Below are 27,612 nucleotides of genomic sequence, written 5' to 3' on the forward strand. Positions count from 1 at the left end.
TCCTAAAAAGAAGGTTACTTGTGATAAAGGCAACATCACATGGCTGATGTAGATGTTACAACTAACAGCACTAAAGCAGATGAAGACATTCAGTGTTCCAAGCACATCCGCATTGTTCACGCATCTCAACATTTCAGCTGCTCTTGTCCATGATATCCCCCATTGTCCAGCTCTTCTGCTTAACCACCTCCAACCCCATCTCATCTTTTGGTTTTGTTATTCAATGCCAAACCAAAATATGCATTTAGTATAGCTCTTGGTCTTGCACAATGCAAGTGAAACCTGCCAACTCCTAAACAAGACATTAGAACTAACTTTGAGAAGCCTCAGCAATGTATGGCAACACTCTCAAATACTGTGGTGGTCTTCCTCAAATTCCTTCTCTGCTCGAGAAAAGATGGTCACACAAGGTTGTGAAGGAGTGCATTTTCTTTTCCAGGTCTCTGCTAGTCTACTTTTCTTAGTTACTTAGATTTAGTATGTCCTTGGCTTATGATTTTTGCTACTTGTGGGAGTTTAAATTATAGCATAAAAGCTACAGATGATGTGACATTTTAAGAGATCTCAAAATCAGAAGAGAACTGATTTCACTTACACTTTGGAGTAGAGCTGTCTTTGGCTGATATTCTGGAAAGGTTATCTTCCTTCACCTGATCTCTTTGCGTTATTTTCTAAACAGATTCTCTCACTGAGCTAGGCATTCTTAGTCCAGCAATTAGTCGAAAAGACAAGTGTTATATGAATCTGCAAGTTAATTGGAAACTAACGGCGAGGAAACTTTATACAACATATAGTCATACATAATAAAAAACTCTGAAGGAAACAACTGCTCAGTGTGCTACTCAGACCTTTCCAGGTTCTACTTCTGACAGTACGAAGCGTTTGATGATCCACATCTTAAAGGGTTTGCCAAGTTGTATCATCTTACCGCAGCTGGCAGCTCTGAACCTACCTGCTTGTATGCGAAGGCTTGTATGCGACCTACCTTGATCGAGGCTGAAGATTTTATAAAGCACAGCATTGTTTAAGTTGGAAATTTATGAAGCAATGAATGCAGGTTGTCAGGTTTGTTATATGTAAATAATGTGTGTATATTTAACATTGTGCAGATCAGATTCACTGAAACAGGCAAGCATGAAGGCCACCTGCAACACTACATTCTCATTACATACATAAACCCATCCTCACTTTATTAACAAGACCAGAGGACAACTTGTTGCCCAAGTCAGGGTTTGATTAACAGAAGAAAAGAGAGATGAATGCTACAGGGCAACTCTGAAGAACATGTGAAAGCTTTAAAATTGTTTCAGTACTAAGTTTAATCTGCTGCAAAACTTTTACCTGAAAAGCGATGAAAGACTTTATCCAAAGAAAACATTCGCGTTGTTTGTGTGCAAATTAGGTGGTTTACATTTGGTTATCTAGATTACCTATGCAAACACACGTAAATGTTTTTCTCTCTATTCTAGCACATTCCTTGTGTTTACCTTTCTTATACTCTGATTCATATTCTTACCCCCTTATACAAATATATTTGATGCTCTTCAAAAGCCATTTACACACATTTAAGGATAACTTAAAACCAGCAGGTACTGAGCAGTAATTCTAAGGTACTCCAGGTCTCCTAAAAGAATGACAGGATGTTTCCTGCATATGAGCTCCAGCCAGTGGCTCAGCAGATGCTTGTAGCCAATGTTTTCAGGTAAAACAGCAGTACCAGGAACAGGACTTTGTTTATTTATGCTTTTAAAAGCTGCTATTAACTGAACATGTTAAACTTGCATCATACCCCAAAACAAGAAAACTACACCTTTTCAGCCTCACAGAAGACAAGTGAGACTGCACCCAGCTCCATAGTTTTGTGCCCTACATAACCACCAAAGCAGTGCTTTAAAAAACAAAAAGCAAGTCACCAACCAGCTGGCTGTATTAACAAATAAAGGATCCCTTCCCAGCATGACAGGCTCCAAAACCACTATGCAGATATTAAAACCACTCTGCAGTTTTGATTGACAGAAACCTGGCCTAAGCAGTCACAAATTTTATGTTTCATGCAGTCCAAGGTAAAAGCAACATATTAAATAACTTGACCCTAGCAGAATTTGTCAGACCTTGCTCTGGTTGACAAAGCTGTGTGTGGCCTGCAGTTTCTCATACATCATGCTGCAAAGAAAGGACGCATTACACAAAAGCTGCATTCTCCCTGCTGTTTTCCCCCATCCCTTCTTTGTACAAGTTTGTCTTCTGCCTTTGTCTGTGTATACATAAAGCAGGGAAAAGCCTCAGTTTCTGAATGACCAGCAGTCACCACTCTTGGAAAAAAACTATTCAAACTACTACTTAAATTTACTTCTGCCATGGTATTGCTTACATTCCTCTCCATATTTCCATTGCTATTGAAATGTTGAGGATTTTGGAAGCATTTATAAGCAAAGCCAGCACATTTATAAACAAAGCCTTTTATTAATAAAATGTTTACACCTTTTTTTTGCACAATACATCAGACTTGTAGTGATTTAGCATGTTATTACACTATAAAAGTTTATTATGAATGCTTAGGCTGAAAAGGCTTTTTACATTATGCCAAATCAACACTTCCTTATTTGCATTCTATGCACTACGTGGGAATGTAACAATTCAAAACAAAAAGGAGAAAACAAAAGCCTGGTTTTCCTCATTAGCATCTACAAACCAACAATACAGACAAACCTGTACACACTCTCAGGACCAGCCCAAGAGAAGACTAAAAAATGTCTCAAAACATTCATAAGCTTGGGAATTCATCACTACAATATTTCATCACTAGTAATCTGAGTACATTTCATGCAGTGAAGCGATGGTTGTAAATTTGTGCAGTTTACAGTGCTGCAAATGCTCTGTAACTTCAAGCGGCTCAAGTTTGTTTTATGACAGATACTATAATAAGAAGGCACAGACCTTTCAACCTTTGTAACAGGTTAAGCCAATCCTTTAATGAAAAGGCAGAACATTCTTATGAGGGACAAGAATTGCTGATAAAAAGGTTAACCTTCAAGCTTAATTTTACAGGCAAACATTTATTACATTGTAAGAGCTATATGCATATCAGGTTATTTTTGTGCCCTGAATGCACAAATGCAAATGCAAAAGTTTCTCATTTTGAAGAAGCCTACAGAATTTCTTTATTTCTTCACTGTACTGGGTGTGGGGAGCACAAGGGGAAAGATTGCCAGAAATCACAGAATCATATAATGGTTAGGGTTCGAAAGGACCTTAAGATCATCCAATTCCAACTTCTGCTGCAGAAACGCAATACATTTGTGTCTTAATTCACTGTCACAATTTCAATGTTGGATACACAATATTCAGAAATAGGAAGTATATAAAAAAGGAAGTTAAAATACAGAAGAGTTTGGCATGTCACTAGAGCCTTATAATAACTTGCTCCCCCAAGTGAATGTGCTTTTAAAGCCTTTGTTACGTGGTATAATACAGTATGGTACATGTCTCAGCTGTTACGTTTTCATAACAGTTTCATAACGCTGTACTAATGAATTACCATTTTGTTCACAAACATTTGGCACTGTGACAGATACTTCTAGAACCTTTGAGGGGAAAATGACATTCCCCACCTATTCTTGGCTAAATCCCACAAGGAAACAAAGAACAAGCTGTCAAGAAAACATAATGGATTTAATAAGAAATACATACTGTAACATGAGTAAAAGTGAGACAAGATAGTAGCAGTGAAATCCATCTAGGTGTCAAGAGTTACAGCATATCCAAGTGCAACAACTGGATGGAGTATCACACTCACACAGATGAAGAGCATGACAGAAAGTGGTCTGTAACTTTCAACATTTGAAAAAGAAGTAGCAGTTGGTTTGTTCAATAACACGTATGTGAAAACATTAACAGAAATTAAGCAAAGAAAAACTCAACCTTCTTAAAGGAAGAATACCTTTACAAAGGTAACTAGCTCCTTGAATAAAACTCACTGTTAGTGTTTCAGTAAAAATTGCAGAACCCCAACTTGCAGGAGGAGGTAATGGGAACAGCAGAATTTTTCTTCTAAGAAACCTTTATTCTAGATGAGAACAGTTTCAGCGAACACTGTCCCAGTTTTGGAGGGAACAAATCATAGAATAGTTAGGGTTGGAAAGGGCCTTAAGATCATCTAGTTCCAACCCCCCTGCCATGGGCAGGGACACCCCACACTAAACCATGTCACCCAAGGCAATGTCCAGTCTGGCCTTGAACACCGCCAAGGATGAAGCATTCACAACCTCCCTGGGCAACCCATTCCAGTGCCTCACCACCCTTACAGCAAAGAATTTCTTCCTTATACCCAATCTAAACTTCCCCTGTTTAAGTTTTAACCTGTTACCCCTTGTCCTGTCACTACAGTCCCTGATGAAGAGTCCATCCCCAGCATCCTTGTCGGCCCCCTTCAGATACTGGAAGGCTGCTATGAGGTCTCCACGCAGACTTCTCCAGGCTGAACAGCCCCAACTTTCTCAGCCTATCTTCACACGTGAGGTGCTCCACTCCCCTGATCATCCTTATGGCCCTCCTCTGGACTTGTTCCAACAGTTCCATGTCCTTTTTATGTTGAGGACACCAGAACTGCACACAATACTCCAAGTGAGGTCTCACGAGAGCAGAGTAGAGGGGCAGGATCACCTCCTTTGACCTGCTGGTCACGCTCCTCTTGATGCATCCTACTGCCTTGATTTTTCCACGTAAAATAGGAAGCACCAAATAACTCTAAGCCACTAGAACTTCTCTAAGTATTTCTAAGTAGCTGTTTATAGCATGTACACTCTCACAACAGCATGTTCAAAATTCAGACTTGAGAGGGATGGGGAGGAAATGGGAAGGAGGAAAAAGCTGCCCTAGGATCATTTTGGCATGCCAGAGACTAAGCCCATCAGTACTTTTGCATTTCAGATTAGTCTTATATCCCTTGACAGATTTGTTATCTGTGACACTTCATGGATAAAGTCTGGTAATGCTTACTTGATTTTTTCAAGTCATGCATTTTGGATTCTAGCTGACCAGGAAAGGGTTTGCATTCAAGCTTTTGAGACCTCCAAAATAACAGAAAGGATTTTTTCAGAAACAAACATTGTTGTCAGAAGGCCTAGTAATCTTAGGGAAATGTGTTTTGGCACTAGTTTTCTTCAGAGAATTTTGTGAGGATTTTCAAGATGCTTAATTCCAAGCACACAATTCTCCTGCTTCAAGTAACTGACTTGTGGCTACAAAGTCTCATGTCACTTTAAAATGACTTCCTGCTAAAAATGTGAAGTTTGTCCTTCTCTCAAACATGAAGAGCCTCTGTTTTAGAGGTTTAAAGTGTTAGAGATACATGAAGCTTTTTAGAAAATGAACAGGCAGTGTAGAAGTTTAAGTCAGTGAATTATTCAGATTCTCCTCACATTCAAGATGATTTTTTTCTACTTCTAGGTAGCTATTGCTCCTTATAAGTGAAGCTCACTACAGGGTGAATAGCTACACAGCTCGGACAGCTTCTGTCCTGTAATTCACCAATTCCCAAGACAGTCTTTGCAGATTGCTGACATAGCATACCATAAATAGACTACACCATCCTCAATAAACACTAAAGACTGTTTCGCAAGTCATTCAGACATCACTGCTAAGGCTTCCTTTTCCAACTAACACTCAATATGTTATGCTGGAACTTAACACTAACGTTAAGGAATAATTCAGGATTAACATTGTAAGAAAAATCTTACTGAGGCCAACTTTTAAACCACTCAAGATATTCAGCCTGAATTATTTTTTGATAATTAAAATGATGCTTTAACCACAAATGTAGATACCTCTCAACCAGGTTAAAGGATACGACTTTCAAATCAGTAAGTAGGCATTGCCTCCTTTCCTTTCACTCTCAAGTATGTACATCATCTTTCTTGAGCAAGCTGGTAGCATTAAACTGATATTATGTGCACCAACATATTAAAGACCCAGGTCTGCATAAAACACCCCTCTAAACTATTAGCTGTCTGATCCTGTAGCACTTAAAGGCAAGGCCTCACTGATATCAGTAAGGGATTTGAAGTGCAATGATTTGTTCTGTTTCAACATGGATCTAGTAACAAATTCTCTACCTTCTTGGCAACAGCTAAAGTTGTTAGAATTGTTTTAGAACTTCTCAAAGCACCTATAACAATTTTCAGTAGTTTGACCAATAGATGCTTCTGTTACTAAATGTAAGCTTCCAGATTTCAGCTACTTAAGCATTTTAGAATACCAGTTCTCAGCATGTATATAAAATACACTACAAAACTACCAACAGCACAGATTAGGAGCCCGGCAAGTCAGCTCAGACACTTGTAATTTAGAGGGCTGGACGAAAACACCCTCCAAAACTTGGGGAGCATATTTAAGTTGCTCCAAAGCTTAAGAACTAAATATTTATCAAATGGTATTTTTGTACAAATCTATAACTTTCATAGGAAGGAATTTGTGTGTTTAGAAGCGGAAACAGTCATACCTTGTCAGTTAAAAAATGCTCTGTATCAATGACACGACATGCACTGCACAACATTTTTACATACATGATACCTCACCCTTCCAAACTTGTTTTGCAGCAATTAATTCCCTTTAAGAGTATCTGAAAGTCTAGTCTCTATGACAAGCTCCATTAAACAGAAAGGCATAGTGGAAGAAAACACCAGTCCTGAGCTTTTTCAATAAGTTCTTAACAGAAAAAAAAAAAAAAAAAAAGAAGTTATTAAAAATTTAGCTGGAATGGTTAATAATCATCACTCCAAACACTCAAAGGCTAATGTACCTCCAAATAGAGAAGTTATGTTAGGACAAAATACCATCAATTTCAGCATGCCTAGTGCCAGATGAAAGCAGATGGCCTAACAAATTATTAATACAGAAGTAACCATTTTTCTCCAACAGAAATGAAACAATGAACATGTGCATCTCATCCAGGGAAGATTGCATTCCAGCCTTCAGCTAGGGCCAACTGATCAATAAACAGTTATCTTGGCTCAAGAGAACTTACATCAACAGTCTGTCATTTGAAATAGGCATGTGTTAAACAGCAGCCTCACTTCTGTGTTTGTAGTTTGGACAATCTGAAACACTGGCTATTTCTGTGTTTTCATTAACTGCAGTAATTCAAGATCAGAACTGCAAAAAGGGTATGAAGTATGCTGGCATTCCACTCAGACTGGTAACAAGACAAAAGGAGTAGGGAGGCAGTAAGACTTAGCTACTTTTGAGAAGAGGGAGATTGTTGTTTTGAGGTGGTTTTTTGTTTTCTTTGTTTTTTAAAGTCTAATTTTGGTGTATAGCAAATAGTATAGATCAGAAAGCAGTTGATAAGGATTTGCTAAGATATATGGATCTCTCCTTTGGCTGGAAAACTACAATAACCTCAGTACTAGCCTAGCTCTCAGTCTTGCCTAGTGTCCAATATTTTGCTTTCAAGTTAATAAATCTTGGATGGATACTGTTAAGCCATTTTTGTTATCTCGCTGAAAAACAGAATAAAATCCATTTCTACCACATGCTAACAGGCAATAATAATTTATAAAATCTGAAATTCCTTTTACTACCAATCTACAAGAAAGATATTCCCAATAACTGAGACTTCGCTTCTACTGCTACCATCCTTCCAAGGTCAAGAATTTCCAGATTTATTACTAACCAACTTGAATAAAAGCAGAAATTTCGGTACTGCAGTTAAGATACCAAAGCACTTGGTATCTTGATATAAAACAGATTTCTGCAGCACTGTGAACACAAAATGTTTTTAAAACCTTGCTGAATTAGATAACCACACAATTTATTTTTAAGAAATTTGCCAGGATTTAATCTTTGACTAAGAATTTAGACATTGCAAAGAAATCAGGGATTTCTGTGACTGCCACTGTGAAAATGCTGCATTCAATTACTAACCTGCCTTTTTATAATTAAAAATATGCCCAAAGGCAAGTTTACTTTGTTCTTTATTTCCATCAAGCATTCTGTAGGAGTATTGAAGTTCTCTGTTAATAATTTACTTGCTTTGAGTGACAGAATAAAAATATACATCAGTCTAAACACCAAACACAAACCTATCTCTACTATGAGACGCTTTGTTAAGGACCAATGTTTAAAAGAAACTTCAAACAGCCTTCATTTGATGAAGATCTACTTCTTGGGCTCTTTATAAGCACATAGCCTGTACAACTGTGGCAAAAAGGCACAATGACATCGCCAGGTAGGTGGAAGGCATGATAAATGTAGTCACCAAGTTTCATTAAAACATATTGACCCATTCAAAATCTCACTGTAATAGTTCACCTGTAGATCTATTCCAGAGCAAAACAGTAATTCTCACTAATACAAACTAATCTGAAGTACAAGTCCTTTTATTTCTTACCAACTTTTCTGTATTTCCTTCAGAGAAAATACTTGAGATGATAGAATAACAGATTACAAACAAAGAATAAGCATCATCAACATGACCTCATTTTGATACTAAACAATGCATTTTAGTATATACTCAAGTCTATTAAGCTCTTTTTCTTCAAGAGTATGAAGTTTCTCACTAGTTCTGGTAGGAAACAAAAAGTAAAAATAAATAAAATAGTACAAAGGGGTATAGTCAACCTACAGTTTAATTGAAACTAATACCAATAGGGAATAAACTAAACACTGATCTGCTAAAAACTCTTACAGATGAAAAAGCCCAGGAACCAAGAGGTAATGATCTACATTACCACATGTATTAAGGTTACTTCCGATTTGTATTTTGTGCCCAAAACATGAAAGACTGGGTGCTCCACAGACAGAAACTTCTTCAACAGACAGTCCTCATGCTACACCAACAGCATTCCCTATCAGCCCTTTTAAATGTGATTGAAAGAGAAAGAATTTCAGTCTGCCTCTAGATGAAGTTGCAGTGGCAATACCTAAAATGCAGGAAAAACCACCTGATGGAGATACCCTGGGAGTTTATCTATATGTATGGAATGGAAGGAGTGTATAAGATTGGGGTTTTTTTTCCTCTTTTTTTTCTTACATAATTTATAATACTTTAGACACTGGTCTCATAAATATAATATGAACATTTTACACATGCCAAGCAATTAAAAGCTTTCCCCAAGAACTTTTAGGTCTTACCTGAACCACTGACAGCATCTGTTTACAGCACCTGGCTTTAGTTAGTAACCACTTAATTTAGTCAGAACTACAACTAGGTTTTCTTCAACCAACATCTTGCAATTAAAAATCTTGTAGGAACAAAAAGAAGCCTACAAAAACATCAGTTTGCCTTAAAGTGATTAAAGTCAGCATGAAAGAAAGATTGTCTGTGGTTTAAGAGCTGTTGCTTGTGTCCCCACCCTTGACGCGTATCATCTTTAAATAAAAAGTGCAAATGGGATTTGGGGACTGGATGGACTGATTTGCCTATTGTTTGTCTTCAGTTGCTTATTCTGTAGCCACCTCTCATCAACTGTCCCATCATACTTTGGATTAGCTACAATTTAGCTACTTAGCTAAAATAAGGCTCACTGAAGAAAAAGAAGTGACTTCTAACTTCCAGACTCTTCCCACCCTTAAGTCCCACAAAAGTGCTCATTTCCCTTTTTACGAAAACACAAAACCATCCTAAAATCTTGATTACAAAACTATTAAACATTTCAGTATCACCATCCATATAGTCACCTTCCCGTCAAGCAAGGCCAAAAAAGTGATGATGGATTCCCTTTGAATGCAAGAGATACTACACTTTTTTTACGTAAACAGGCTGACATTACGATTGCAGTCTCTTCTGCAAGTGTACAGATGTCAAATGAACTGGTCCATTTTTGTGGGACCTTGTGTGTACTAACACCAGCAGATAAAGATCTAAGACTGATAATATAAACCCAACGTGAACTATTAACTTCCAAGACCACCTACTGTATAGACAAGTTTGATTTTTAAGGGATCAGTCAACAGCAGCTGCGCTTTGTCACCGATGGCTGTCTTCTAAGTTTGAAGCCCTTACCACTAGACGGGGGGTTGGTGTCAGTTGATGGAATTCTGCGACCTACAAGGAGGCAGAAAAAAAAATTACAGCAAACATTATACTTGAAACTAATTCTAAGCATTCAGTGTATGTTTTAGATTAGTCATACATCATTAGTGACAACATTCCTGCATAAAAGGAGGATGGCCGTTAATAGTCTATATTACATCTGCAAGAGGTATGGTTCCACAGAAGAGCAAAGGCAGTCTTAAGCTAATTTTGCAGTGTTTACACTTCAGGCTAAGCCAGACTTTGAGAGCTAAGCTGTAAAATTACCCAGAGAATACACTTTGCAGGATGCAATACCATCTGGAATATCTTCATTAAGAGCTACCATCTTGACCTGTATTTCCACAGTACATCACCTGCATTGGGTTTAGCACAGAAGTGCTTGTAAAAGCAGCTGCTTTAGTCATCTAATCAGTCTTTAAAATCGACTACTCCTGGTTAAGTATTCTTTTCTGAGGAGGATTTATGATACTTTTTCCATAATTTATTCAAGATCAATTTTAGAGAGCAGCTATTAAGTCAGTAAATCAGAAAGCTACTCTACAGCACATACTTTTTACGTCAGCTTCAATATATTCAACTGCTTAAAAGAACTATTTTTATACATTCGTGCTACTGCCTGAAACATCCTGCAAATAATCTTGAATAGAATTAAGATTGGAATACTGTCTGCTTTGTACTCACATAAGAAAACTTATTGTCGTTCACTCCATGAAGGAATCAGAAGAGGTTTGCAATTTAAGTTTAAAAACCTCCAGGTATCACAGAAACACATGTGGAAAATCTACACACAATAGTTGCTATTTCCCATGCAGTAATCTAGCTTTCATGAATTCTTCTATTTTTGAAAATGCACCATTTTAGACTAAGTACAAACACTAAGAGTGAGAACTTCATTCCTTTTGTCAGCTGTATAAAGTCTGGATCATCTCCACACCATTTCCTTTCTCTTCCATAACCCTGGAAGTACTAATTGAAGCATTCAATAACAGATATAATAAGATGACGCTGACTTGACATGAGTGCCCTGCTATTTATCCAGCAACATCACAGTAGGCTTAAAAGCTCTAAAAGGACTATTCAGAGGTCATTAGATGGCCAAAAATTTATACAACTTATTTCACAGTTTGTATTCATGCTCAACTGTCACAAATTCAAGCCAGTATACTCTCACCTGAATACCACAAGAATTAATCGAATTTCTACTTGAACTTTTTCAGAAGAAAGCATATTAACTGTTTCAATACTTACTGATTTCTATAAAGAGTTCGTTAATGTTAATTGCATTTTTCGCACTTGTCTCTACAAATATTGCATGAATGGAATCTGCATAGTCTTTAGCATCTTTTTCCATGACTTCTCTGCAAAAACAAAGCAAAGAAAAAACTGTGAATGCAAAAACCCACCATTAGTCAAAAATCTTAAGGGACAGATTAAGCTTTCAACTGCCTCACTAATGTCTATTTTGTATTTTACCTGTTTGGCATCACAGCCCTCCCTCATCCTGAAGTTAATGCTCATCCTTTACTCTATGCTGTCTCCCTGCCTTGAGGTATGAGCATCACTGAAGCACAATCATAAACTAAACAATGCCTTAATCCATCTGACAGCATTACAGTGGAGTTTGTTTCTTGAGTGCTTTAAGTGTAGGTCTGCAAGCAGTCATTACAGGGTGCTTTAATCTTGACACACACAGTTTTAGATGTACTGAAAAGATACTAAAGCATTAATTCCACTAATCCAGTGGATTTCCTACAGCTGTTTACAAAAAATAAGTATCTCTCAACACTGCACAGATCATTCGTACAGCATTTACATGAGGCATGAAAATGGTAGCTATAAACAGGAACATATTTATACTGAGCACAGAGTCAAGAAGTGAAAAAGTTACTCTACATCCTTAAGGTAGGCAAGTTGGTAACATTTCCTTAAGTAACATGAAAAACAAAGCCCGGTATGTAGAGAGAGGATTGGACTGTATGTTGTATCACCTTGCATACAATTTCTAGAAAACATAGGCTGCTTTCAGTAACAAGGAACTATAGGGTATCAAAAGCACAGACTTTAGATCATTGACTCAAATACTGCCTCTGACTGAAGTACAAGGAATCTTGTCTGTCAGCTTGAATAACAATGTTAGCGTAATTTATGTCAACTAAGCACCAAGAAATAAACATTTGAGACAAATACTACCTACATGCTTTGTATTTGCCTTCTAATTAAATTTATGTCATCAATTCTTTCAAGAGACATGCTACTTCTAACAGAAGTTATTAGAGCTCACTAGACAACTCCTAATATTAACAATTTGTAAAATGATACTAAAAACTAACTTTGCAGTGATTCTTTAAACACATAACCATCTGTCTCCTTTGAGACAAGAGCTGTGGTACCTTTTCCAATAAAATCTAAACCCAAGAAGTTTGCACACACCTTCTTTCTGAATTTTGGCTTATTCAACTAGGACATCAATAAAAAAGGGCTTCTTTTGTTTTTAGTACATGCCTTCTTGAAAGTCTGGCTGTTCATAAAGTTTCTCAAGAACTTTTCCCGCTCCCTGCAACTATTTTAGCTACGAGCCAATTCCACCCCCAGTATTTAAGCAGGGAAGGAAGGCACCTGAACAAGCAAGTTAGAAAAGCCTACACAATGCTTTCCAACAGGCTTGATGTTTTTCTAACAAAATGAGGTGCTACAGACTGACAGGGGTACTTCTTATAAAGTGAGATAAACAGCTTGCATCACACAGTAGTTTCACAGGGAGTTTAGACTTGTGTAACTTGGCACTGCCTCTAGAAAAGGTAATCCTGTCTCACTGTAAACTGCTCATTCCTAACCCTGCTACCCCACCTCTGTCAGGCCAGCAAGCGTTCATGGTGTGAGAAACATAAATATACTTGGATGAGTTTTCCTTTTTTAAAATGGTTAGTTTTAATCTGGATCTATTTTATAGCCTGATTTACTACCCCATCACACACATACTCACACCAACATGGGGAGGAAGCGGGCAAGACTGTGCAAGGCCAGACTAACCAAGTCTTCTGCCAGCAGAAACAGCTCAGACCACTTGTGAAACTACAATGCTACTGCAAACCAGCTTAGATTGCTCTATACCTTTCACCTGATCTGAAATGTTAAAATATTTAGCACTACGAGCTTAAGCAAAAATCTCCAAGTTACCAAGTTATTTACCTTACATCATTAAGATCACACTTATTTCCTGCAATAGCTACAACAATGTTCGGAGGTCCATGCTGTCGAAGCTCTTTAACCCAGTTCTTTAATGTTGAGAAAGTTTCCTGATGTGTGGAAAAAAAAAAAAGAAAAAAGAAAATAAAGAGAAAGAAGAAATTAAAGAGTCAGAACTGGCCCATGACACCCTCACACCCCACACAAAATAGTAATGCTGGGAAAATATCACAGTTCTTACCTCCTTTGTGATGTCATACACTATAATGGCTGCTGCTGACCCTCTGTAATACATTGGGGCTAAAGCACGGAACTGGAAGAAAGACACCAGACATTATGAATCTTATCTTCTACTGACCTCCATGACCTCATTAGTATTATATTATGAGGAAGTGAAAACTAGCTTTAAACTCCACATTAGCGGAAAACTTTTCTTTACAATTACAGAGATGCTGTGCAACAATATACATAACTTCCACTCAAGTACTCTTTTACAAAGGCCAATCAATAAATGGCTTAGGGATCAGCAGCACACTTACTGAGAAAAAGCAGGAAGCCAAACTTGACCTTACTTTGATTAGATTAGAATCTCTCATTTAAAAGATTGTAGATTATAGGCACAGACAGGATATATGCTCAACTTTAAATACCAAACAAGGGGAAAACAGTCAAAATTGAACTAGCTTGTTCCTCCAAGACATTCATGCTTTCGGCCAAAAGCAATTTCAAGAAATCTAGCATATATTACTGCTGCTCTGAAACGTTCAGAAGCTGGTGTCAGCCTCTAGCCCCACGGATCAGTCATGGCACTCCTCAATGTTAGAAATGTTGGTTTCCTTCCTTGTAATCTAATTTACAGTTTCAGGGCTTTTTCTTTTTTGTCCGTCTCCCCCTGGTTTAAAACTGAAAACTGCAAAAGCCCACAGCTCTGTGACCTGTTGCAAGCAGAGCTTTAAGGAACATGCTAGATAGCAAAAGGCTACTGTAATTCTATTGTAATATTCAAAATTAGATCTACAGCAGGTATATTTGTCTGGTAGTGCATTTGCAGGATATAAACCAAGCCTGTGACTTCGCATGGGCAGCGCTATCAATCCAGGACTGAAAAAAGTGATAAAGCATATGATTAAGCTGCATCAAAACTCAAGCATTCTTAAAAACAGTCTGATATTCTGCCAATTTAAAAAGAAACAGACAACTAATCTAGCAATCAAAACTCTCAGTCAAAGCACAGAGTAAATTGCACGTACCCCCTTTGTGTAAGCATATGTGATTTAGTGCTTTTGTGCATCTTGTTACTCAGGGTAAGAATCATGACTAGAATACAGTTTTTCATAAAAGCTTATTCAGTTCTAATAAAATACCAATTTCCTTTTGCTTAGTACAGTTCAACTGAGAGCAATACTATAAATCATAAAAATCTTGCTATAAAGCAGAATTCCAGAGCATTTACATTTGGCTCTCAAATTCTGTTTTGAAAATAGGATTTCGAACACAAAGTTCAGAATATAAAAATATTTAATAGTGGGAAAGGGAGACATAGGCAGGGATTCAGATCTTGTGGGGACATAATCCCTCTTTTCCTCCCGAGTACTAAAATGTAAAGGGAAGCATATTTGGTAAACCACCACTTGGACTGGTTGCAACCTGGCTTTTTGATTATTTGACTATTTACATTGGGAATAAACCAACTTTCACTTGCTGATTTTGTATTACTCTCATTTCCTGACTGCTAAAACTTAGATACTTTTTTCCACCTAAGGGCAGCCGGCAGATAAAATACATTAACAAAACAGATGTCACCAGAAACACTGAATTTTCCTTTTGCTATTTTTCCAAACACTTCAGCTTACCCTCCAGCCTCCAATTTGTGTTTTTGACAGAATTATTAAGACATAATTGTCCAGAGAAACTCAAAATCATTAGGTAAGAAAGCAAAAATCCTGACTGCTGTAAGTAATCTGCTACAAGTAATCACCTATCAACTATACACTGTGTAGAAGAAATGAGAGAAGAAATAAAGCTGGGCAATGAGCTGTGTGAAGTGAGTTAGTGCACATTTCCACCTCTGGAGTGAAGCAGGCCTGCCCTTTCCTGAAGTCATTTAGAACATGGGATTGCCCAGTGCAGCATAGAACTATTCACTCCTGGGCTTTTGAAGTGGAAAACAGCAAATGCTCCTCAAGAAGCCAGTACTATAAATTCTGTGCTTTAAGTGTCATCACTCAGCAGAGACATTTTAGTTCCAGGAATGGTGTGGACATTTACGGTATTCCAGATATCACGGAGGAAATCCCTTCCATAGCTCATTGTCAGATGTAACTCTGCTATAGATTTCAGGGCAAGGCACGTATACAGACCATTTGTAACTAACAGGAAGTGACAGTGCTGCTCTGTTTTGAAGAAAGATACATCTATGAAGATACTGACACCATTTCTAAGTAAATATTCTTGCTCCCATTTCACTTGTTTCCTTGGCTATATTGTGGCCTCACAGTGACTTTTCTCAGGTGTGGAACATAAGCTTCACAGATATCACAGCTCACAGGTCAGAGACCAGGTAAGGCACCTTTCCTAGTTTTATTTCAAGAAAGATGCCACACAAATTGTATGGAAGGAAATTAAAGAGGTATCATTCAAACTCTAAAACAAAATACAACGAACATGATGGTCATGTGCAGAGATGCTTAACTCTGATTATAGTGTGCTGAATCCAAATTACAGTGTTCTCCCATAGCTTGCAAACAGCTAAAGTGAACAGGATGGAATGCTAATGTGCATTGGAAGTTTCTTGCCAAGTTGTGGCAGGCATAGAATCATAGAATAGTTAGGGTTGGAAAGGACCTTAAGATCATCTAGTTCCAACCCCCCTGCCATGGGCAGGGACACCCCACACTAAACCATGTCACCCAAGGCAATGTCCAGTCTGGCCTTGAACACTGCCAGGGATGGAGCATTCACAACCTCCCTGGGCAACCCATTCCAGTGCCTCACCACCCTAACAGTAAAGAATTTCTTCCTTATACCCAATCTAAACTTTCCCTGTTTAAGTTTTAACCTGTTACCCCTCATCCTGTCACTACAGTCCCTGATGAACAGTCCCTCCCCCGCATCCTTGTAGTCCCACTTCAGATACCGGAAGGCTGCTCTGAGGTCTCCACGCAGCCTTCCCTTCTCCAGACTGAACAGCCCCAACTTTCTCAGCCTATCTTCATACAGGAGGTGCTCCAGTCCCCTGATCATCCTCGTGGCCCTCCTAGACTTTCAGAAGTCATATTCTATCTCTCAGTAGACTCACATGCCAGCATTAACACTTCCAAATGGGCTAGGATGTTCACTTAAGACAAACTATTCACAGAAATGCTGAGTGAGTGCTGGTAATGGAAGGACTTGGGTATTTCTAGTAACATGGATACTATTGGACATATCCCTGGCAACATAAATTTGCTTTATATAGTACTGCTGGATGGAAATAAACTGTCTTTCAAAATCTAGGACACTGAAATGCAATACAAATATACTTCAGTTACTTTCTAGAGCCAATCCTGAAAAACAGTACAGCTGCATTTTCCAGTTATTATCCTGAAATAATAACCCAACCTAATCAAACTGACTCTTATGGGGGACAGCTCTGGTATCTATCTTCGTTACAGTTCACTCTCATCGTAAATAAACTCATCATGAGTGACTGATAATTGCCAATAGTTACCAGTCAAGAATCTGCAAGACAGCATTCTTAATACAGCTACTATGATTTCTACCACTGTTATTAGGAATCCATAAACAAGCAAGTTCACTAGCAAAGTCTTCCTTTTAAATTCTAAGTGAAAATCATGCAAATTAATGAATTGATTTCATTTGACTAGTCATTTTCTTGAAAGCTTTTGTTGCCTCCCCTCAGAACTACACATGCTACAGGGATCAAAACATCGAAACAGATTTCTTGACGTAGCTTCTAACACTATCAGATTTGAGAGAAAACTTTATAAAATAACAGAAGATCAGTTATTACCTATAACACTGCTTGAAACGTTGCTTTTTAAAGCCTAAGCCCATACCTTACATTAATAACCCAAACACTGAAGCTAACAATGTTAGCAGTTGTAGATTTTCCCAGAAGTGGGGCCTTACTCATACTATGAAACACAATTATTCATTTCACTTTGATTCTCATGCTGCCAGATGCACTGGCTGCAAAGTAACTCCAGCTGAATGTTTAAAACTCAACTATAAAAGGTGCTCGAGACAGCTGCTGGCTCCCTCTCCACTCTGTTTTCTTTTGAAATGGCACTCTTAGTGAATCTAAATCCAAACTTTTGTTTTTATATGCTCCTCGTACGTAATCACCCTTAACTCTCTCCTTTAACCATACCAAAAATGAAAAATAAAAACATATTTACAGGCAGAAACCTGCCTAGAAACAAACATTCTAGGACATGTTCATAAAACTTTCAAGGGCAGGGCTGAAAAGAGACCCAATCTCTAGCCAGAACTATCAGCACAGATATTGATTCTACTCACCCGCTCCTGTCCAGCTGTATCCCAAATTAGGAATTTATGCAGCTCATTTTGATACTGTACAGTCTTGGTCATAAATGAGGCTCTGGAAAAAAATTACAGCTTATGCTTTTCAGAATATAATCATGGTCTTAGAACATCACCACCAAGGTCTGCATCTCAATAAAAGCGCTTCTCACACACATACACACAAAACTGATACAGATTTTCATACATAAAGGCTGAAATTAATGAGGCAAAGGGCCTCAGAGGATGAAATTCGACTAAGAAAACAGAAGGAACACAAATGCAAATTTTAAGCTTTTACTGTTCATAAGCTTTTGATAAAATTGAAGGATGTATAGCCAAAAAAAATCAGGAAGGTCAGCCTTTTTAACAGCACTCTTCCTAAATGGAGGAATCGCCACAGCAAATCACTTAAGCATGTACCAGAAACTTCCAGAGGGAAAGAGATCAATCCTTTCCTTTTGTATCAGCTTTTTCTATCTCTGTTCTAACATTCAGATAAACGCTGGCAAGTCCATACTTGGGAATAAGATTAAAGAGATTCATATCACTATACTAGGTGTGTTAAGGAGAGAGAAATCAATAATGAGCAAGTTGCTTGTTTTCTGCATTCTGCACAGCTCCCAAAACCTGTTCTTATACACTTCTGCCTGCAGAGGCTTATGCACTTCAGAAGACAATCCCCCACACTCACTTATTCCTATGCTCCAGCTACCCCCACCCAACTTCCAGCTGTTTTACAGTAACATATTGAAAACCATTGTAAAGCACTTGTGTTTTACTTCATCTACTTTACATGAATCACTGTGTTTTCCACATAAACAGGAATTCTGAAACCTAATTTTTTACAAGAGGGAGTTCTTTCCTCTATTATCTGTAGGCACATTTTTTACTATAGAAGTCACACACTGAATTCAAATCCTTGCTGAATAAGAACTATAGATGCCATGATAATTTTAAGCATGTGAGAGCCTACATTATGAACCTCAATACCCTTTGCATGCTTAATTTCTGTCATTTGACAATACTGAAGGTTCCCAAACTTGTTCTACCATCAATTCTGGACAGAATGCGGGTGGTTGCCTGTGCTGGAGCTTCCTACAGTACACTAAGCTTGTTGTAGATTCAGAGAGCAGGAGTCTCTCAGCATGAACAACACGAAATACCTGACTCCGAACTTCAGTCTTGGATCTTAAGTACCACCAGGGCACAGATTTTAATGATGTTTGTGACACTTCTGTAGTTACTATAACTGGAGCCTTTGGATAGGTTTCTGTGCTGTAGGAGAACAGAAGAGCTATCTACATTTTTAAAAAGCAAAGGGAGCAATTACACAATGCTTTCAGCTACCAAGAGGTAACCTCCTCTCCATTCCTCAAGCTCAGATAGTTTGTCAAATAGTATCTCAATCTCCAAAGGTTATTATTCTTTTAAGAGGCCAAATAAAAGGTTGCAGCATCACTAAGAACAGACTAACTGCAATACATTTCAATATTAATACAGTTAATTAGATCATGTATTTTAGCAGAGAGTAACAAGAAATAAAGTGATAGGAGTATCTGTTGCAAGCCACAAAAAGACTTCCACTTCCTTAAGACTGCTACAAATTAAGCACCAATTCTGAATTCTCTAGCCAACATGGAAAGAACTCCCTAAATCATAGATTCTCTCTGAAATTACTTTACTTGGTTCTATAAACCAAAACATTCCTGTACAGTCAATTTGAACTGAATAGCTGTGTTGCTCTAATTCACATCACAACTAAACATCCCCAATGGTAGCTGACAATAGAGGTTGAATGCTTCTTGAAATTCTTTGACAAATGGAAGCTTTCATTGTGACAGATGTCAAAAAAAAAAAAACAAAACCCAACAACAAAAAAAACCCAAGAAAACCAGCTTAAAGACAAACCACTTTTGGGTCAACAAAACCCTCCAAATTATAGCTATACTCAACCACTTCTAGTAAGAAAACGAGCATTATCCCTACTAAGTTTCCCAGCTGCTCCTATCAGTTAAGTAAGCACTATAACTACTTGAACAAGATGCACCTGAAGTAGTCTTATACTCATTCATAATTCCTTTCGATGCTATAATGAAAGACTAGGTATTCTGCAGTGCCTGATACATGCTGGTCAGACATATATCAGATATATGCTGGTCAAGCAAAGTAGAATGTGTCCTCAGCATCCTGAGAAGACAAAAGTTGCAGAATTCTGACGGGATTTCTACAGCTGCCTGTATTTGAACCTGAATGATGAACATTCATGATAAAGTGCAATTGCTCAAATAATACTAAGAGGAATGGGAAAGGGACAGGAAACAAGATTGTATCTCATGAACTCAAAACCACAGGAGTAAACACAGAAAGGTTCTCAGCTTTAGTTTTAGGATGATAAAAACTCCTCTAACCCTTAGTTTGTTCTTCCCATCTCCTAAAACAAGGTCTAGAAAGTTTCAGAATTAATTTGCTTAAGATTTTGGGACTGCATCCCTACCATTTAGACAAGTTTTGGTTCATTTATACTACTACAGCAAACTACCAAGATCTCAAATCTTCAGGCCAATGAATGATTGTGTTAAGACAGCTAGAAGATATATAGTCTGTCACTTCAAGAAAGTATACTAATCCCAGTGCTGTCATTAAACCCATGAAGACAAATTCTCTTCTGCACATTAGCCTCATTAGCACAATAGCTAGCATCTTCTAACAGCACCTTAAGTTACTACATAGTATCTGTTACAGACATTCCCCTGGGAAGACAAGTGCCTGTGATCCCTTTTTGTTCCTGTCTCCAGACAGGTGCTAACACTGGAGGCAGGAGGCAAAAAAAAAAAAAAAAAAAGAAAAGAAAAAAGAAATCAACCAACACACCACACAGTCAGAAAACTACCAGATTGAAAGAAACTGACTTTGGAGGGAAAACAGCAAGACTTAATGAAATTCATTCCAAAGCTACCTTTGTTAACAGGGAAATCTATTTTAAAAAGCATACTTCCTACTGAGTACCTTTCAGTTCATTACCAGTATTTACATGCAAAAAAGAAAGAGGAAAAAAAAAAGGGGGGGGGGCACAAGGGGAAATGGGGAGGGAGAGAGAGAGGAAGATCAGTGGAACCATATTTGGGTTGGTTTTTTTTTTTTCAGAAGGACAGGATGAGATACAGCTGACTTTTATCAGCAGCATCTTTCTCGCTCAAAGTAGTATAGCCTGTGCACCACCTGAGACAGGAAGTTGCACTGACATCCCCCACACACACTTCTCAGCATCAAGTGAAGTCATGCCCTTCTGTAAAGTAAGAAAATGCTACCGAGAAAAGCAGTCCATAAGACAAAGCAAGAAAGACATCAAAGGAAATAAAAACATCTAACCACTCCAAGAATTCCTGGTGTTTGGCCCTCCTATGCATTTGAAGATTTGAGCTCAGTAATGTTGCTATTCTGAGGCTCAACTTTTAAACATCCTTACCTGTGAGACCAATTGCATGAACAATTTCATCAGTTACTTACACTTGTGTATTGCATATAGATGTGTAAAATTACAACTAATTCATTAAGAGAACTACAGCCTGAATTAGTATGCTGACTACCTTCATAACAGACTTGTCCTTCTATATAATTAAAAAAAAACCCTTAAAAAATAAAATCATGTAGTCATATAATAGACTTCAAAACTTAAGAGTAATGCATGAGAAAAGCATATTATTCCTTTAACAGAAGCATCATTTATTCAGAACCCAGGATCTCTAGCACAATTTTGCTATCTTAGATTAAGATACAAAATGGGTCCAGATCTCACACATGAAAATGGAGTTATAGGAGTGCTGCATACACTTAGCTACATTGCCTAAGGTAGCTCATGAGCTAGTGAAGGCTGCAGTCATATTTATTATCACATTTAGCTGCCACAATGGAGAATCAAGTGATCTATTCAGGAGGTACAGACATATATTTATACAATTTGTTTTTAGTCTTAAATAAATCACTTTTACTTAGTTTTTTACCCTATTGTTGGGTTGATGTTGGGATCAAAGCTATCTTCTACAAATCTCCACACAATACTCGACTTGCCCACACCAGTATCCTAAAAAAAGAACAGAAACAGTTGAAAGAGACATTAGTTACTATAACCAGATGTTTCTTTTTGTCCTCAGATCTTGCAGTACACTGTACATGAATCATATGTTCCTGCAGAGAATCTCAGAGAAGTTATATTCTGAAATACTTCAGACATTATATTAATTTAGTAGAAATAACAGGTCTCTGATAAGTTAGCTTTCTAAACAAAATTGTTAAGATATTTTTATGAAGAACTATAAAATCTGCATTCATGCTTATTATCATTTATTCAAACTTTTGTTTTTTCCAAAGCTATGCACAGATTGCATTTGAACAAGAATAGGGAAAGACCATCTACCACTTCATAAAATAGACAGCAATTGAGTATGGTATTCCATTTTTTCAAGTCAGTGGAGCACATTAAGTTATATAAGAGTGACACACACATTTCAACCTCTGACTAATGCCGTACCACCCTGCTTAATGAAAGACTTGAAATTTCTTCTGTGACACACCTGAAACATGTATCTAATGGAATTCCACAGAGCTATAAATGGCAAAAGAGGAAACACAACATGAAAATTTTGGGTCATGTATGTATTTGCACCACTGACTTCATGGTTGAAAGGCACCTTTAGGAGTAAAAGAACTCAACTACTAGCAGCAAGACTGTTCTCAATAGCAGCTGGACATTTAAATGGTCATTTAATTAAAACAAGTAAAGACAAACGTTTTGCTTTACATTTCAAGAGTCATTAAAATTTCAAGAGAAAAATCTCTGAGAAACTGCTTAATTGAAAATAAAATTTTACACTACTCATGCATTTTCTTGAATGTTCTGAACGTTGTAGTAATGTGGGTACAGTATGCATGGCTGTGTTTATCTTTTCAAGCTATTTTCCTCTCACAGAAAAGCTTATTATCTCGGAACACTGACGCAGTTCCTGACTACAGGAGTTCAACGACCAGTTTTCCTGGGCACTTATTCTCCTCTTCTTATATGAGGCAAGGTTTCTCAGGTCAGGTGAACACAAACAGTTGCTCGTAGTTACTTCAAATGCCTTCGTAACAAAAGGAGAACAGAAACACTCAATTTTTCCCCCTGAAATACAATGTGGCCATTTAGAAAACAAGTCTGCTAGTAGGTACAACTCAGGATTTAGATACAGGTGGCACAACTCCACCTATTCAACGTGAGGCTCTCCAGTGAAGCCCTCAGATCAAGCCAAACCAACACCACAGTTTTATAGCCTTAACTTCTTCTAAACGCCTACCTCAGTTTATTTAATGTCTCCTTCTTCCACCACCAGCAACACTTGAGGCACTTTCAAGCCTACATACGTTGTTTAAGAAAAAAGTTCATGCCCCTCCCCCTCGAGTTTTATTTCAGGTAACTTATAGATTTTGTGAATTCCAAGCCTGAAACAGCTTAAGAGGAAGAGGGAAGCACACAGTGGGTGCCCCTGCTTCCTCTCTCCTCTTTTATAAAGGAAAAGATCGAAAAAAAGGAGCGATATTTATCCCTGGAGAACGCCTACCCTGTGCAGGGAAAGGTCTTTCCGGCCGCCCGCTCTCCTCAGCGGGACGCGGCCCCACAGCCGGGGCGCTTCGGCAGCCCCAGCAGGAGCGAGGCCCACCTTTCACCCAGGGAGAGAACTCCCGCTCAGAGCCTCTCCAGGCTTACACGCAGAGGCCCTCCACCACTGCAGAAACCTTTCCAAGCCAGCCCCTCAGCAGACCTCCTCCCTGCCGCCGCCCCCGGCCCGCGGAGAGCCGGCCGCGCAGCACTTACCCCTAGAAGGCAAACTTTCAGCTCCCTCAGAGCCATGGCCACACAAACTGTGCCTTTAACAAGCGCCGAAGACGCAGCCCCAAGCGATCATAGCCCTTGCCGGTCCGCGCGTACCGAGGCCCGCGGGGGCAGCCCCCCGCCTCCCTCACGCCGTAGTTATCAGGCAACCTCCCTCCGCAAAGCTGCGCGGACGCGACGCCATCTTGGGTGACTCGCCGGCGTCACCTGACCGCGCCCCCGCCCGTCACCGCGCTTTTCCTCCCTGTGAGGATGCGAGGCTGGGTGCTGAGGGGTGATTCGCTCCTCCGCTGCCGCTGTGGATTAAAGCGGTCACGTTCCGGCTGCGCGAGGGTTGGCCCGCAGGCAGGAAGTACCGACGGCTCCTCCCTTTGTCCTCCCGCTCCCCTCCTCTTCCTCGCCCATGTCCATTCCAAGATGGCCGGTAAGTGGGGCTGGCCGGCGGGGGGTGCTGACTGCCGCCGTTCTCCCCGTAGTCCTCTGAAATCAACACCGCGGTATCTCTCTTCTGTTTTTGTTTGTAGGGGTCCCTTTGTATTTTGTGGATTTGCAGGATGACTTAGATGATTGTGAGTAACTGTTTTTTATTTTTCTGCTCTTTAGGCCCTTCCCCGCTCTCCCATCCTGGGGTCCTTCCGTCGCCCTCTTTTCCTCTCCGCGTTTTTATTCAGGTTAGGGTGAGGGGAGGATTTTTGAGGCTGTTTATTCCAGAGAGGGCTTACAAGGTGCTAAGGTTTAAGAGTTAGGAGTGTGTGAGTGTGCCTGCGGGAGCGCGGTGCTAACAGGAGAAGCGGGCTCGTTCCTTCCCTCAGGAGCAGGCTCTCGCCTCACCTGGCGCGTTTCACAACCCCTCAGGCGCTGGCCGGCGCTTCGAGCGCTGGAGGATGGCTGGGCGGTCTCTTGAAGCGGGGTTTTGGGGGGCAGCTGTTGTCCCGTGGCCTTCCAAGAGACCAGTCTCTCTACTTCATATGGCCACTGAAGTGCTGGATTCGGTGCAAACAGCACCTCTAGCAATGCCCGTAGTGGATCTCTGGGGAAGGAAAACGCTCCAGCCGGCCGTAGTTCAATGTATTAGCTCCGCTGTTGTTGTCGGTGTAAATGAGCCTAGGGCAGTCGAGGGATTTCCGAGCTGTGGTAGCTCGAACGGGTGAGACTTCGAGCTGCTGTAGAGGCTGCTGAGGACGCCGTGAGTTTTGCAGTTCCCGCATCTTTGCGACACAGGCGCTCAGCAGGACGCTGTTGAGGGGGCCCCGTGCGCACCTCGGAACCGGGAATAAAAGAAAACCCTCCCTTGTGTGTACTCGGTTGGCTGAGACGTCGCTGGCTTTAGTTAAAATCGTAGATGCTACATTAAGCCGGTATAGCTCAGAGTTGTATTACAGGAGTAGAGCTGACCACCTGTCAGACAGCTTGGCAAGAGCTGTGACTTAAGGAAATGAATCTTTGACTAATAATTCTATGGGTTTGTACTGCTTCAGAAAGCAGCTGGCTATCTGGAGTTGTTTTGCTGGTGCTCTGGATGCTGGATTGACTTCTCTATTATACAAAATTTAAGCTGATACTCGAATTTGTTTCTTGTGAGAGACTGTTTACTCCAAGACAAGTATTGTTTAATAGTTCTTTAAAACATGTAGCAGATGGATTCCCCCAGCCTAGCATGAATAGGCTGTTTTAGGTAAAGGGAACATCAGGGGAAGTGTAATAATACAAGTGAGATCCAAAGTATTCCACTGGAAGGATGTGCAGGGGTGTTAACTTGGCAGTCAGGTTGTTCTATGAGATTTTTTTAGTTGCTGCTCTTACATGTTGTTGCTTTCAATCTTTAAGGTTTCTGCATTTCATTAGTTGGTAGCAGGAAAAAAAGCTTTTTTTTTTTATTTTGTTTAAGTTTCAGAAAGAGAGGTTTGGGATTTTTGGGATGTAAGTGCTGGATAAATGATAAGATTGTGTATATGTTTGTATTTTTGTGTGTTTGAAAATACAGTAAACATTTTTCTTATACAGGTAAACTGTGTGGGTCTTAGTGAATTTAAAATTATGTAAAATGCATCCTCCATTAATACAGTTATATGTTTAAAAGTCTAGAAAGTAAAGAAAGTAAGTGTATGATAGTACTTGAAATACACTAATCTAACACACAGGGATTTAACACTAAAAAACTGCTTAAAAAGAGGTGCTATAGGTTATTTCTTATATTTGCTTATTGCAGCAAGCAGTTTGTAAGAAGTCATTACCTTAGATGACAAAAAATTTGTGTTGAACAGGATTGAAGTGAGGAAGACACTAACTTATACATTTCAATGTGCTTATGCTGATTTAAACCCTATTTTGCAGTGAGTTCTCTAGCAGTAGAGCTGCAACAGTTGTTGCTGTAGCCCCTTAAGAGTTGAAAATATCTTTGCCCTCTGCTCTGAATGGAAAAGAAAACAACCCAAAACCAACACCAACAAAAACCCAAAACAGAAAACTCCAAACCAAAAGCAAAATCAAACAAAACATCCCAAGCAAAGCTCTTGATAGTGCTAATGATCAGCAATTTTATTTGATTGGGTCTTCATGAATGGCTCCAAGTGATCTTTCAAATTTTCCTCTCTCTGTAGTAAGAATCCCCAACCACAACTAGTATGTCATTTTGTCATTTTAGTTCTATTTGCTGAGTGAGTAAAGTGCAAGCAGTGGAAATAAATGCAGACTTCCTGTAGTGTTCTATTATGTGTTGGCCATGAACCAAGGGTGACAATCATGCTGACTTAAGTGTTGGCTCTCTATTAGTAATCATTTGTGTGGTGAGTTGATTGAGAAATTCAGTGCTAGTAGGCAAAACTAGTTCAAGTCATTAAGCTAATAACAGTCAGATGAAGAAAACTTTGCTATAAGCAGTAATTAATAAACTTTTTACATGGGTCACTTAAAGTTTGTGTAAAAGAAACTATCAGTTTCAGGGTGAGCACTATAAATGTACGTTTTAGAACACTATTGAAATCTTATTTTATGCCTTAAAGATATTCTTTGATTAAGTTCATTGTTTTGACAATGTAGTTAAGAGTTATGGTATTGAAAACTGTCTTCTACTGTGTTACAGCAGAACTCAGATGTCCCATCTAGACTGAGATACTGTTGTGCTAATCTGGTGACCAGTTTAGTAAAGAGTTAATGATGCCTTTTAGGAAAATCTCAGTGAAATAAATCACTGGAATTGTATTTTTACTTTCTTAACTAAACTGGTGAAATAGTGTAATGCATGTTGAAGATCAGTTCCATTAGAACAAATGGAGATTCTGGAAGGTTTATTTTGAATATAGGGAAAAGCAGTAGTAAAATCTGCCTAAATGAATTGAGTACAGTTTGAAACTCGCCTTTTGTAAGGTGAGACGTTGGATCACCTGTAAAAATAGTTAACTACACCCTCTGTACAAGAAAGAAATGCATTTTAAAAATCGCTGTTCCTTCTAGAAACAGTGGGAGAGAAAATAGCCTCCTTGAGTTCATTGCACTCTGCACTAGTATTTACTGTTTTGCATTGGGAAGAGTGGATGGTGGTAGTAGCTAATGGTGTTGAATTGCATAATTAGAGCCTGTAAGAAACACTTATATGGTCACAGGATTTAAGCAGCTTTTGAGTGTAGATCAAACTAAAGCATGGTGAACTCCAGCTCAGCTGTGAATACTGTCACTTTTATTCTCATTTATAGGTGGACAGGTTTCAAGCTTGCTTGTTTGATGTTAGAAGCAAAAATACTGGATGTTTGATTTACCTGTGAAAGCATGTTAGATAAGAAATACTGGTTCATTATTTATGTAATTTACTTTATAGTACTCCAGTGTATTCTGACACTTGTAAGTACCTATGAGTGCTTGTTTTGTGCATGGAAAGATAAAATTAAAATTCTTGAGAGGACAAAATGGATTCTGCCATGACTGTTACTTATGTGTACTGAGAATATGTGGAAATTAATGTCAGGTATTTAACTCTCCTGATTCTGAACATAATGGTTGT

General features: G+C 38.9%; 2 protein-coding genes across 14 annotated transcripts in view; one reads left to right on the plus strand and one right to left on the minus strand.

The window, feature by feature from the left end:
• Positions 1 to 9,051: 9,051 nt before the first annotated feature.
• Positions 9,052 to 23,736, minus strand: RAB22A (RAB22A, member RAS oncogene family). 2 transcript variants are annotated; one of them, XM_080627881.1, is made up of 8 exons: positions 23,598 to 23,736; positions 22,714 to 22,866; positions 21,751 to 21,830; positions 17,744 to 17,825; positions 13,464 to 13,535; positions 13,226 to 13,332; positions 11,285 to 11,394; positions 9,052 to 10,045 (listed from the first exon to the last, which is right to left on the minus strand). In XM_080627881.1, exons 1-8 carry the CDS (start codon positions 23,631 to 23,633, stop codon positions 9,948 to 9,950), a joined length of 738 nt encoding a protein of 245 aa, XP_080484007.1. In that variant the 5' UTR covers positions 23,634 to 23,736; the 3' UTR covers positions 9,052 to 9,947. The 2 variants fall into 2 exon arrangements, with proteins under 2 accessions (XP_080484007.1, XP_080484008.1); XM_080627882.1 differs by lacking the exon at positions 22,714 to 22,866.
• Positions 23,737 to 23,852: 116 nt separating this feature from the next.
• LOC308226278 (putative serine/threonine-protein phosphatase 4 regulatory subunit 1-like) overlaps positions 23,853 to 27,612 on the plus strand; it is a 34,636-nt gene continuing 30,876 nt past the window's right edge. For 9 of the 12 annotated variants that reach the window (XR_013957866.1, XR_013957867.1, XR_013957868.1 and 6 more), the window contains exons 1-2: positions 23,853 to 24,039; positions 24,140 to 24,184. Coding sequence is in view for 6 of the 12 variants with exons in the window: in XM_080627873.1 (XP_080483999.1) it covers positions 23,868 to 24,039; positions 24,140 to 24,184 (217 nt within the window). In the remaining 6 variants the exon portion in view is untranslated. Of the gene's footprint in view, positions 24,040 to 24,138; positions 24,185 to 27,612 lie in introns of those variants that run through there. The other 3 variants (XM_080627875.1, XM_080627872.1, XM_080627871.1) reach the window with 3 other exon arrangements.

The sequence above is a fragment of the Psittacula echo genome, assembly GCF_963264785.1.
Source record: "Psittacula echo genome assembly, chromosome: 12".
Lineage (NCBI taxonomy): Eukaryota > Metazoa > Chordata > Aves > Psittaciformes > Psittacidae > Psittacula > Psittacula echo.